Source organism: Octopus sinensis, linkage group LG14, assembly GCF_006345805.1.
Source record: "Octopus sinensis linkage group LG14, ASM634580v1, whole genome shotgun sequence".
Classification (NCBI taxonomy): Eukaryota; Metazoa; Mollusca; class Cephalopoda; order Octopoda; family Octopodidae; genus Octopus; species Octopus sinensis.
Genome location: NC_043010.1, coordinates 50015167 through 50029159, shown reverse-complemented (window position 1 = coordinate 50029159; position 13993 = coordinate 50015167). Strand labels below are relative to the sequence as shown.

Here is a 13993-nt window from a genome sequence, read left to right as displayed (position 1 = left end):
AGTACTAAGTCAGCCCATGTAGATATTGAACAAAAATGTATGATACCAAATCAGAATCTTCAAAATGCACTAATATTTGGTTAGTTCACATTACTCCACAAAGAGCATAGGGTTGGTTTCCCAGTTTCTCTAGCATAATATTTAATAGGGTAATATACAAATTGAAAAGGGAGCTACTGGGTAATCTTTGGACTTCGTCAGGGTGTCAACATCACCCCATAATAAATTCCTGAATATCTTTAAAACTGAACTACATGCTTCAAACCCTACATCTCAAGTGAGAAAATTTTTTTGTAATGTCATGCAGGCTGCCACCTTATCTCAAATTCATCCATCCATTTTCTCAGCCCACTATTACTGGGAGGGTCATGAGAGTGGAGTCTTCAGGCACCTCCACCACTGGGTCCTATTAGAAGCAACTATCATTACACTCTCTGGCGGGATTCCCAAAGTGTGGCCAACTGAGACTATAAATATTATCCAACCATCTTATTCTAGGTCTACACCCTACCAGTTGGCTCTGCTTGAAGAATCAGTCTTGAAATTCTTTCCTGCAACATTCTTATCACATGTCTGTAGTACCTCCCGATATGGAGAAGTAGTAATTTAACCTGGAGAGACTCCTTGATTTCCGAGCTACACATTATGTTGAGTAACATTGCCCTAAACATCCTTCAGACGACCCCCATTTCAGCCACTAGTATTCATTATCAACCAGTGCAATGTAGAGAGGTCATTGCATTTGTAGATCAGATGAAAGCATGCCATATTCAAAATGCAAAACCTTTAGTATACATATTAACATAATTAGTCATTTCCAAGCCGTCGTCATCATACAATTACATGATACATTTGATAGATGATTTAGTAAGTTTACTAAGTATTCTTGCCATCTCTCCAGTTTTTCAGTTAAAATAATATTTCTATTGTTGTGGGCCCAAAAGCCTTTTAGATAAATTCAAAGAACTTAATTTTTTGGTTGCTGTCTGCCTGATCATGTATTTCCTTGGTTTTGTTAATATCTCACTAATTCAGCATATCTGTAAGTCGTTACAGTTCTGACTGGATTTCATTATAAACTGTCTGACTTTAGAATTTGAATTACACTTTTCTGTAATTAGAGCTTTTAACATGTGACACTGTCTATGGAGTGGACCAAGATTTTCTTCTATAATATCAAGTACCATTGATTAACCTTTTAGTATTTAAACTGACCATATCTGGCCCAAATATTCTATCCATTTTATGATCAAACTGGCTAGATCCAGCCTCTCGCTATGTCATTCTAAAAATAAATAACCACATCATTGAAATCTCAAAGCTATATGATAATACATGACTGAATAAATAAGCATTACATTTGACAGATTAATCCAAATGCTAAAGGGTTAAAGACTTAACGTTATCTCTGCAGATTTTCTATAGAAATTTGAAGGAGCACCGATTTGTTACAGTGTTTTGTATAGAAATATGTCTAATGTAAACACGAATGAAGCCAGCAAAATACATAATAGGTGTATATGCATATTTCAGGAGCTCTTGCTCCTTCATCAGCATCACATCCGACCCATTAACCATCTGCAAACACACTGCTTAAATAGCCACCAAATATAGTGGTGTAACATTACTGGATATACCAATTTTACATAAACATATTCCTGGTAACTTGTATGTACATATTAATAGCTGGTAAGGATACTGTATTTGGTTATGCAACCATAATCTACAGGTGAGGCACAGTATTGACTTATAAACCTGTAATATTCTTGACAGTATATTAAGAGTGCATGACAAAATACAGTACCCTTACTAGCAATCAATTGATTAAAGAATGCTCCACCCTTCTTCATTAAGGTCCCACATACTCACTGATTACAAAGACTTGTCCAAAGTGGTATGATGATTGTTGCTAATCTTGTAGATGCTTAATATTTCTTTTCTCCTAACGTCATTACAGTGTTAGTGATTGTTATATTCTGATTTTTAATCTAGTCTGTCAGTGGAATGTATTAATCTACCATGTAGATCTGATGCACCCATGTAGTTTTGTGTTTGCTAACAATCCATTTACACTGTATCCACATACCCCATGTCTTTCACTGGTATGTGGCCATAATCTGTGTTTCCTTCAAGTCTCCAAGCAGAAGGGTTTTATCATCAAGATTAACAGACTATATGGTCACATGTAGCTTATTCACAAAAAATATCTGTTTTCTTTATCATCCACACAAGTTGGAAAGTAAGTATTGATCGCAATGAGAAATTGATTAAATTAAGAGAGGAGTTTTACAATGAATAAATCATTAGTATGGTGGGCAAAATGCTTTGGGATTGATAAAATAAGTACCAGTTGAGTACTGGGATTGATTTAATCGACTTATCCTCTCTCTCTCTCTGGAAATTGCTGGCCTTGTGCCAAAATTTGAAATCAATGTTTGATTGTTACTCGTTTTATTTACTGTGGCAAAGCAAAGGTACACAACTAATCACCATTAGGCATTTTGTCTGTTGCTATTGATTCTTCTAATCTACATAATGCATTAAAAATTATTTATGTTAAATAAATATTTCATTAAAAAAAAAAATTGTTCAAGTTACATGCTTATTCTATTCAAGATTATTCAGCTTTTTCTTTTCTTTTTTTTTTTTTTCAGAGTTCATTATGCTTTAGTTAAACACCACTGCCACAAGCATTCAGACCTGATCTCCAGTTGAGGACAACCCCTTACATTCCCACTTCAAGTGGCCTTGAAAAGGCCAGACTTTCTCATCTAGGTGACAAAGATATATTAATGAATGAAATGAAATATAACCACCCTCCTCTCTCCCCTGACACTAAAAACATGGAATTAACTTTCAAATAAATTAATTTTATCACTTTGATAATCAGTTTTGGATTGTGGCCATTTAATACAAATAAGTATAAACTTCATACAATTTCCTTCTATGCATCTACAAATAAATATCTGTGTCTTATGTGTCAAGTAAGAAATCTATAATAAATTTGTAACACGTCAATCTTAGTAGGACAGTGATATTGCCTCAAGTTTTTTTGTTTAGGTGGAGAGTGAGGGGAGAGGGTTCAGACTGGACGTTTTACAGTAAATTATTTAATTATTCAGAACCTCAAACCAGAGTTCAACTCTCAACAGGGTTATTAAGCAACCAGATTAATATTTTTTTAATTTAATGTATCATACTTCGTCCTCTACAAAGTTGACCTCATCCCTAATCGGGGGAAAAAAAAAATCGATATTTTAAATAATGATTTTTTTTAACCATAAAATACTGTTCAAATCTATAAATAGCTATGAAAATAAGTAGTTATAAAATGTACGAGTTGTTTAGCCTCAGGTCGAAACTAATCGCAGAATTTTATATGAGTGGGCTTTTTCAAGCGGTATATCTCAGGCTAAATTTTCTAATGCGTCCTTATTTTAAGATATAAAGGACACTTGGCTGCTATTTCTAGCAAATCATGCTCACACGTTTTCGCTTTGATAGTACTCATGCCCCGAGTAGTATGTTGTTTACCCACCAAATCAACCTTGTCGTTCCGTTTATGACCAGCCTGTCTTTTTTTACACACACACACCCCACCCCAACAGTATATCGGAGTACGTTATCTAAAGTGCTCTCTTTTCAAAACAATAGGCTCCGATTTCGTGGTATATTTGACGGTCTGACTAATATTTCTTGTTTGTTGAGTGACCATGTAAAGGTCGCTCATCGAGAATTGATGAATGAAAGTTGGTAGCAATTCTGCGTTGCCGAAATATCAATCAAATTTGATAGTACTCGGTGGTTTTAAACAGACTTGCAACAACTAATAGACTTTACGTTTAAGATAAGAAACAAGAAAAATTAAAAATAATAACAGGGTGACATAGTAAACGCATATGTTGAGATGAAGCAATAAAAGTCAAATTTTTAGAATGCATAGCATCAAAATAGGGAGGAAGGGGGTTAATTAAAGGCGTTTAATTAGTCATATTCTAAAAGCCTATAAATGCAAATTCGACTAAATTTTAGTGAGAAGTTAGTCGAAATGAGAAATCAAAGCAAAAATTAGGGGAGGATGTGTCAAGATTTTTATAAATTCCAGGAGTAGTATTTTGCTACAACCTTCTACGTTCCGAGTTCAATTCAAGCAGGGGCCAACTTTGCTTTTTCTCTTTTTGGTGTCGATAGAATAAATGACCTGTCAATTATCGGGATTAATTTATATTCTTTATAATGTATCTTGAATACGAATGGGGTTAAAACGAAAGAATTAAATCGTTACAATTTATCCTGAGTCATATATGCTGCAAGTATGGGGGGTGAAAATTGAATGATAATAACGACGGATCAACGGTTGGGGAAATTCAGCTCACCTCGGAAATTGTGCAATCTTACTTTTTCTTGAGAAGTTGGGGATCGAAATGTAGCAGACGGGGATCGTTTATACGTGGGTAGGGCAGATAAAGAAAGACATCGCCTCGCTATAAAGGAACCAGTTTTTGGTCGAGGGCTTTTATGTACGGGAATCTGTGAAGGAGCAGCATCTAAAGATTCATCGGGTGCTTTTTGGGGAGCAGACATGATGAATAAAAAAAAATGTGGTTTCAATAAATATGTACAAACGTATATAAATCGGGTGTATGTGTTAACCGTAATTAACTAAAGCCTGCATAGATGGAAAAAGGTATCTGTTGCGTCAACCTTATTTATTTATAAACTTACCGTCTGCAAATAGTCTGTCTATAACTATTTATATGCAAATAGGCATTAGTTTTTAAGAAAATAGACTTCATATCTTTGGATATGTAAATATATTACAAAAGGAAAAGAATGAAAAGCAGAGCAAATCTAAATAAAAAAAAGGCTTACCGATGACAGAACTTTCCTTTTCACTGATGTCACAAATGGCGAATGATATGAACCGCTTAGAAAGATTATGCGTTATTGTAAAGTTTATTGATATCAATTAATTTCATTAATTAATGATAGTATTTTAATTTCGTTGTTACGAAAATTAATAAATATTTTAAAATGTGCTTTAGTTGTTATTAAATATTTTCACTAATTTTGTTTGTAAATTTTATATCGTAAGGAGCCTTATGATTAAAAAGATGGCGTCGACACAAGGAGGTAAGGTTTGTCAACAATATTAAAACAGTATCTTTGATGCATTTCTCAGCTTGCTCTTTGTCATAGATATAAAATATCTCGAAATAAAGAAAATATTTTAATTTAAATAGTTATAACTATTATAGAATTTGCAACTTCGAATATATGGTAAATATAAATATTGTTTCTACGTCGTCTGCTGTGTTTTAGGCTTTGGGGACTTGTCAAGTTAAACTCTTGAATTATAATTAAAACATCGTAATTTATGCGGGTGTTTAAAAATATATACCGAGCTTATTCTAGAATCTAAACTAACCAAAATTTCAATTGACTGTCAAATTCTAGTTGTCATTGAGTCGGAGTGTGTGTGTGTATATATGTCTATACATACGTTTGAGTCTGGCGAGCTAAGCGTTTAATAGCTACAAAAACCAATGGTCACTCTCTGACCGGCCATAGCAAACAATCTTATATATTTGTTGTAGAATTTCAATTTAAAAAAAAAAAAAACGAACGTGTAAAAACTGTTTCGTGCAACAACCCAAGTTTCATTTACAAAAATATTGTTTTAAGTTTAAGATTTAACAAAAATATATTTATTAGTCACTTGAAACAAGTTTTAGTACCACATCAGTTATATTAAGAAAATTCGTTCGTATCATGGATATATGAAAAGAATATTGTTCATATATAATCAAGAATGTTATCAACTCTAATGATTTAATTTATTTATATAATTTGTAATTCTATTTTAAGTTTGGCATAGCATGGAGATTTCCATATTCATTTATCTGTGACAGGCGTTCTTTTCAACCGGAAATATTCGGCGTTTCACACCTTTGAGACTAATTAATTTGTTTTCTACCGTGGTTCAGATTATTATTGTTGCCGATGCAGGCCCCAACCACTATTAGTTCCTCGGATTCTAGATTTCACCTAAAACAGATAATAGTGCATTGGACAAAATTCTTAGCGGCATTTCTTCAGCTTCTTTACCGTTCTGAGTTCAAATACTGCTGAGATCAACTTGGCCTTTCGTCCTTTCGGGGTCGATAAAATGAAATATCAGTCAAGTACTGGGGGTCGATATAATCGGTTTGCTCCCTCCCCTTAAAATGCTAACCTTGTACCAAAATTAGAAAAAAGTTATTTTCTTGTGGAATTTAACCATCTTAGTTTGGGGATCGAATCAAGCTGTTTATGCCCTAATAATCGAATTGCCTAGTTTTTTTTGTTTTAACATTAAAGTATTCGGGTTGTTGTTTAGCCTCAACTCTGCCTGAATCACTTAAATGTATGATCAAAGAAGTTCCAGCCAGGACTATCCCCTCATTGTCCAGTATCATCTCCATCGTCATCATTTTATGCCCACTTTCCTTGCTGGTGTGGGTTGGACAGGCTATCTCAATCCGAGTTAATTTTTCTTTGGAATTAGTGCCTGTCTAGATGGGTTGGAGGACTGTTTCTCATTCTTGTGTTCCAGTTTTGACATGCTTTCAACATCTGGATGCCATCTGAGTACTAGCCACTTTACAGTGTACTGAGTGTATTTTAGTGTGACACTAACACATGAGAGGTCACCATCTTCTTAAATAGACAAAAGGGTCTTTTCACTTAACTCTGCTTGTTTGCTAACCATTGTAATAAAATGCGCTGTGTGCCTTTTATCATCACACCAACACTAGTAAGATTGCCTTGTGCCCTGCAACACGAAAAACCCACCATTATTCCATAGTGTTTCTAAATTCTAGGCAACATGTACTGAGTAGATAATAATTTGCAATATGCAAAAGAATTAATCAGTTAACAGAAAGTCCACTCAGACTGGCTTACTTTTACACAGATAGCTCAAACTAGAAAACAGTTTTTTAAGAATAACTAGGAGTTCTTAAATGTAATTTGTTTTAACAGAACTAATCATCATCATCATCGTTTAACGTCCGTTTTCCATGCTAGCATGGGTTGGACGGTTCGACCGGGGATCTGGGAAGCCAGAAGGCTGCACCAAGCTCCAGTTTGATCTGGCAGTGTTTCTACAGCTGGATGCCCTTCCTAACGCGGGTGCTTTTTACATGCCACCTATACAGGTGCCAGGCGAGGTTGGCAACTGCCACGATTGGATTGGTGCATTTTACGTGCCACCGGCACAGAAGCCAGTCAAGGCGGCACTGGCATCGGCCACGATTCGAATGGTGCTTTTTACGTGCCACCGACACAGAAGCCAGTCTAGGTGGCGCTGACATCGGCCACCTTCAGATGGTGCTTTTTACGTGCCAGCGGCTCAGGGATCACAACTGCAGTTTCCATTGATTTTGATGTCGGTGTACTTGACTCAATGGATCTCCTCAAGCACAGGGTCGAAATGGTGTTTCTTCACTTGCCACCTGCACAGGAGTCAGTCCAGCGGTCCTGGTAACTGCCGGGTGCCAGTCATAGGATTGGTTCAATTTCGATTTCGATTTCACTTGCCCCAACAGGTTTTTGCAAGCAGAGTTTAGTGTCCAATGAAGAGAGGTTGGCGTGGGTGCCTGTCGTCGGATGAGGTTCAATTTCGACTTTGCTTGCCTCAACAGGTCTTTGTGTGTCCAAGGGAAGAAAGACATGCATAAGTGGGCTGGACCCACTTGTCCTGCCTGGTCTTCTCACGCACAGCATAAACTTATGTTAGTATCATAAGAGTGGTGGGGTAGAGGTGAATAGTTATTTTATAAGCTATGTTAATATTAATGGAACATGAAAGTCACTGGGCTGCAGAACCATTACCTCACCAGGCATACTTAGTAGCATTTTGTTTGTCTTTACATTCTGAATTCAAATTCCACCAAAGTTGATTTTGCCGTACATCCTTTCAGGGCTGATAAAATAAGTAACAGTTGAGCACTGGGTTTGATGTAATTGACTCAACCCCTTTCTCGAAGTTGCTAGCCTTATGCCAAAATTTGAAACCAATATTAACAGAACAAGAGTTAAGAGAGAACGTTGATAAAAGAAGAATGAGGAAGAAAGTGGGGGAGAGTATGATTAGGACAGTCACTGGTTGAAAGGGCTATAGAGAGACAGTACAGGAATACTGATGGAAGAAAGAAAGAGTGACTGAGTTGAAAGGGTAAGAAAGGAGAGAGTAATGGGGAAAATAATGGCAGAGACACTGTAATGGCAGTTACATGTTCACTAGTAAGAGAGAGATGGTAAGGCATATCATATTGGATATGAACAAATCTTGTGCAACTCCCCATACAGAGTGTTAAAGAGATAAGGATGGTGACATAGAATATTAAATGTGGTCAGATCCAATGCCATTTCTCATTACACTGTGACATTCAGCCGCATGGTTCAAGACATAAGGGAGATCCACTGTCATTCCTAGTTACATGGATAGTATCAGAGAGGTGGGGTAGTATTTAAACCAACCATATCCAGCCGAAATATTCTACCTGTTTTATGTTCAAACCTGTCAGATCTGACCTTTTCCATCCCCAAGGCCCCAACAATAATTGGCACTAACTTCACCCTCTTCATTTTTCTCAATCAAGCCATCTCATATTTAAGAGAGTTTTATATATGTCTATTTTCTCACCTTCTTTCTTGACTATTCATGTGTCAAAGGGGCACACGACATCAATTAATGAGCGCATGTGATTCACCCTGTCCTCCACTACTAGTTCCAGCTTGTTATACTCAAGCACCTGGTCTGTTTGGATTAGGAAATCTCACAGGATTTCTCTGCTGCTCTCATACCACACCTTGTCTCTCTCTAGCCCACACTTTTCACAAAGTTTCTGATGTATCACTTTCGCTATCTCATCATGTTGCCACAACTTATAATGATTTTAGACAAGTTGAGGACATTCGTTCACAATATAAACAATGGTTTCATCAACTCTATAACAGATCTGGCACAGTTGAGACAGTTTCAATGCTAAAGGGTTAAGCAAACCACATCGATATGAAATGTTATCTCTGAATGAACACTGCAGTAAATTGCCCTTTAATTAGGTATTTACATTAAGTATGATACATAGATGGCTGACCACACAGATCACAGGTTTACACCTAACTACTACAGTCATTATGTTGTGCCCTAGACACATTCTTCATGTGGAAATGGGTTTCATTTTAATTCATGGTTGAGTGGTTGGTGATAAGAAGAACATCGAACTGAAAAAGAAAAATAATTGGTTCAGTAATTTATCTGACCTATGGCTGTATGAAAATTTGGTCATATCTGGCCCAAATATTCTACCGGACAGACTTAGCCTATCACACCTGCCCTACAATGTCATTGTAAGAAAATAAACAACCACATTATCAAAATCTCAAAATCACAAGATAATACATTATTTATTCAAAATGATGTGAAAAAATAAGTATTACATTTGACAGGATAATCTGAATGCTAAAGGGTTAAAACAGTGGAAATAAAAAAGAAAATAAAAAGCATTGCAGTATTTCAACATTAAGGCAAATGGGTTTGTTTGTTCCTTCTTGAGCCATGCCTGGCTCATAAGGGCCGGTTTCCCGGTTTCCTTGGCATATAGGTTCCCCACCTGGATGGGACGCTGGTCCGTCGCAGGTGAGTTGCAAGATGCAGGAGGAAAGAGTGAAAGAAAGTTGTGGCGAAAGAGTCAGCAGAAGTTCACCATTACCTTCTGCCGGAGCCACATGGAGCTTAGGTGTTTCGCTCATACACACACACATCACCCGGTCTGAGATTCAAACCTGCGATACCTCGACCGCGAGTCCGCTGCTCTAACCACTAGGCCATGTGCCTCCACAAGGCAAAAAGGTTAATGCAATATAAATAGGAATTCAGCACACAACAAATAAACAGACAGCCATGGCTGTGTGGTTAAGAAGTTTTCTTCACAACCATGTGGTTTCAAGTTCAGTCCCACTGTGTGGCACCTTGGACAAATGTCTTCTACTATAACCCTAGTTTGACCACTGTCTTGTGAATGATTTTTATTTAGAAGCTTGTGTGTGTATATGTGTCTCTCACTGCTTTACAACTGTTGGTGGTTCCTTTATATCTCCATAACTTAGTGATTCAGCTCAAAGAGACTGATAGAAGATTTAAAGCAATTACTGGGGCCAATTTGATCAACTAAACCCTTCCTTTGGAGTGTTGCCCAATGTGACTGCAACCCAATGACTGAAACGAATAGAAGAATAAATGATACACCATAGCAAACATTCTCTTTTAACATACATATAAATGGAATTAAAACTGTTTAAAAAATATATGTATATTTTATTGACAGATGAGACGGATGATATGCGCCGTAAGAGCAGAGGAATGTTGAAAATGTATTACGGAATAGACGAAGAGAAACCAGGTATGACAACCGTCGACCCATGTGACATTGACGGTGCCCATTTTAAGCATGATATATTCCTTAACAAGCTTATCCGAGAGAAGTCTCTGACTGAGCTCATGGACAGAGAGACTGATGTAGTCCGTCAAATCCGTGCTCTGGACAGTGAAATGCAGACCCTGGTGTATGAAAATTATAACAAGTTTATAAGTGCTACTGATACAATCAGAAAGGTAAGAAGTCTCTTAAAACTGATTTGGTTGTGAAGTCATCTTGTAAGCTCTTATCTGTTGGCATTGATGTTGGTGATATATATTTTTTATTCACTTATTGTTTTAGCTTTTATTTCCGTAAAGTTATATGAATCTCCCTGGTTCTTTATGAAATTTTCCATTTATTTTCTCTGGGTTTTTTTTTTTTTTGTTTATCCTTGTGTCTGAGAAAAATGGATATTATCCATAACTACCATATAGGTTGGCATAAAAAACATATGGACATATTAGATGCACCCTAATTTCAGTAGTGCATATTTGGGCAAAAAAAGGGGATTTTAATGCATTAAAGCTTATGTGGGAGGGATACTTTGCATATAGGACCTGGAATGATCTTTTGGAGACTTTTTTGTTTTTGAAAAATAATGCTTCTTATATGAACTCAAATGTGATAATGAAAACTTGCAAAGATAGGAGCAATGTAGAGGGATATAATGTTTGTATTGTTAAGGTGCAAGTATGACTGTTAGGTTAAGAAGTACCCCATTGCATGGCACCTTGGGTGAATGTTTTTGACCCACAGCCTAAGCTTGAACAGTAACTTGTGGATAAAATTTGGTAGACAGGAACTTCATGGCAGTCAATTGTGTGTGTGTATACATACACACACTCACACAATTTAATTGATGTTACAAATGTTTTTATAAACAAATGCTGACATGGGTTGGACAGTTTGACCAGAGCTGGCAAGCCAAAGGGCTGCACCAGGCTCCAGTCTGATTTTGTTTGGCTTGTACAGCTGGATGCCCTTCCTAATGCCAACCACTATACAGTGTGTGCTGGGTGCTTTTAACTGGTGCCTTTTTTTCATGGCACCAGCACAGGACCCTGGCAGGCCAAATCCTTTTCACCATTGGTTGCAACCTTAACGCTTGTACTGTGGAGGACAAGAAGTCAATATCTGGTCCTGATAACTTATGGCATATTTTGGTTGAAGGTTGACAGCCAGCCTTTTGAAATAAATGTTCTTTAAATACTGTAGTTCATTGTTTGTGTTGAATAAAAATAATTCTCGGTAACCATTTCTCATCACAACACTATGCATAACATTTCACCACTTCTAAATCATCCCACATACAATTTATTTATCTTTATTTCAGATGAAAAACGATTTTAAGAAAATGGAAGATGAGATGGATTTACTGGCAACCAACATGGCTTCAATAACAGAATTCAGTGCCAAGATTAGTGACACCCTTCAAGATCAACGACAGCAGATAACAAAGCTTGCTGGTGTTCATGCCCTACTAAAAAAAGTATGTTGTTTGACTTTAACCCCTTTTTTTTTAATGATATTTCTGTTGAAATAAGCTGGTGAAGTGGTAGAATCATCAGATCATTAACCAAAAGGCATATCTTTTATCTTTTACTTGTTTCAGTCACTGGACTGTGGCCATGCTGGGGCACCACCTTGAAGTTTTAGTTGTATAAATTGACCCCAGTACTCCTTTTTTATCTCTCCTGGTACTTATTCTATCAGTCTCTTTTGCTGAATTGTAAAGTTACAGCAATGTAAACACACCAACACTGGTTGTCAAGCATTGGTGGAAGACAAACTCAGACACAAAAAAAAGAAACACATACGCATGCATGTGCGTACATACACACACACACACACACACATAATAGGATTCTTTCAGTTTTGGTCCATCAAATCTACTCATAAGGCTTTGATCAGCCTGAGGCCACAGTGTGGAACTGAACCTGGAACTATTTGGGAAGCAAACTTCTTACCACACAACCACACCTTTACCTGCATTTCTTCTGGCATTTTACGTTCTGTGTTCAAATCCCGCCAAGATCCACTTTGCCTTTCATCCTCTCTGATTTGATAAAATATTAAGTACCAGTTGGGGTTGATGTAACTGACTTAGCCCTCTCACTAAAAGATTACTGGCCTCGTGCCAAAATATGAAATCATATTTCTTCTGAAATATGCTGCCTTTGTTTCAATTAATTTTGAATATAATGAATAATTTAGCAAAATAACTGTCATTATTAAGTTAGTATTTGGTATTTGGAAAGGTGGCAAGCTGGCAGAATTGTTAGCACACCAGGCAAAATGCTTAGCAGTATTTCATCTGTCTTTACATTCTGAGACCAAATTCCGCTGAGGTCGACTTTGCCTTTCATCCTTTTGGGGTCAATAAAGTACCAGTTGTGTACTGGTGGTGATGGCGGTGGTGGGATCAATCTAATCAACTGACCCCCAACTCCAAATTTCAGGTCTTGTGCCTTTAGTAGATAAGATTAAGTTGGTATTTGGAATATAAAAAATAATATGAAAGGTTGACAGAAGGTTTAAATTTAGAATATTTTGTCATAGAACCAAGGTCTTATACAGATTAGTATTAAAAGGGTTCAGTTAGTAATTTTTTTAAAAAGCAAGTTGTGCTATACCTGGTTATTCTTTTGTCTATCAAGGTAACTCATTTTGCTAGGCATAGCTATTAGAATAAGAATAGCCTGGACAAAGTTCAGAGAGCTCCTACCTCTGCTGGTAACAAAGGGCCTCTCGCTCAAAGTGAAAGGTAGACTGTATGATGCATGTGTGCAAACTGCCATGCTACACAGCAGTGAAACATGGGCCGTGACTGCTGAGGATATGCATAAGTTTGCAAGAAATGAAGCTAGTATGCTCCACTGGATGTGTAATGTCAGTGTGCATACACAACAGGGTAAGCATCCTGAGAGAAAAGTTGGACATAAGAAGCATCAGGTGTGGTGTGCAAGAGAGACAACTGCGCTGGTGTGGTCATGTGTTGCGTGTGGATGAGGACAGTTGTGTGAAAAAGTGTTACACCCTAACAGTGGAGGGAACCTGTGGAAGACGTAGACCCAAGAAGATCTGGGATGAGGTGGTGAAGCACTACCTTCAAACATTGGTCCTCATGGAGGCAATAACAAGTGACCAAGATCTTTGGATATATGCTGTGCTTGAGAAGACCCGGCAAGCCAAGTGAGACTATAACTGCGGCCTATGCCAGTGTTGCATAACTGGCCCATTCAAGAGTACCCTTCAATCATTGGGCAATATACTGTGCTTGAGAAAACCTGTTGAGTCAAGTGAAATCATTGTTGTGGCCAATGCCAGTACCATCTGACTGGCACCTGTGCCAGTGGCATGTAAAAAGCACCATACAAATGTGGTCGATGCCAGTGTTGCCTGACTGGTCCCGTGCTGGTGGCACATAAAAGTCACCATTCAAGCATGGTCATTGCCAGTGCTGCCTGAATGGTTCCCATGCTAGTGGGACGTAAAAAGCACCGTTTGAGCGTGGTTGTTGCCAGTGT

The 13993-nt window shown here is 37.3% G+C and overlaps 2 protein-coding genes across 7 annotated transcripts in view; one reads left to right on the top strand and one right to left on the bottom strand.

The window, feature by feature from the left end:
- LOC115219018 (dynactin subunit 1) overlaps positions 1-5002 on the bottom strand; it is a 106166-nt gene extending 101164 nt beyond the window's left edge. For all 6 annotated transcript variants that reach the window (XM_036509013.1, XM_029789059.2, XM_036509014.1 and 3 more), the window contains exon 1: positions 4873-5002. The gene's annotated coding sequence lies outside the window, so the exon portion shown is untranslated. The remainder of the gene's footprint in view (positions 1-4872) is intronic.
- A 33-nt stretch (positions 5003-5035) lies between these two features.
- LOC115219344 (vacuolar protein sorting-associated protein 51 homolog) overlaps positions 5036-13993 on the top strand; it is a 41132-nt gene continuing 32174 nt past the window's right edge. The window contains exons 1-3 of the mRNA XM_029789505.2: positions 5036-5133; positions 10374-10660; positions 11800-11955. Of these exons, the coding sequence (XP_029645365.2) occupies positions 5103-5133; positions 10374-10660; positions 11800-11955 (474 nt within the window). The 5' untranslated portion in view covers positions 5036-5102. The remainder of the gene's footprint in view (positions 5134-10373; positions 10661-11799; positions 11956-13993) is intronic.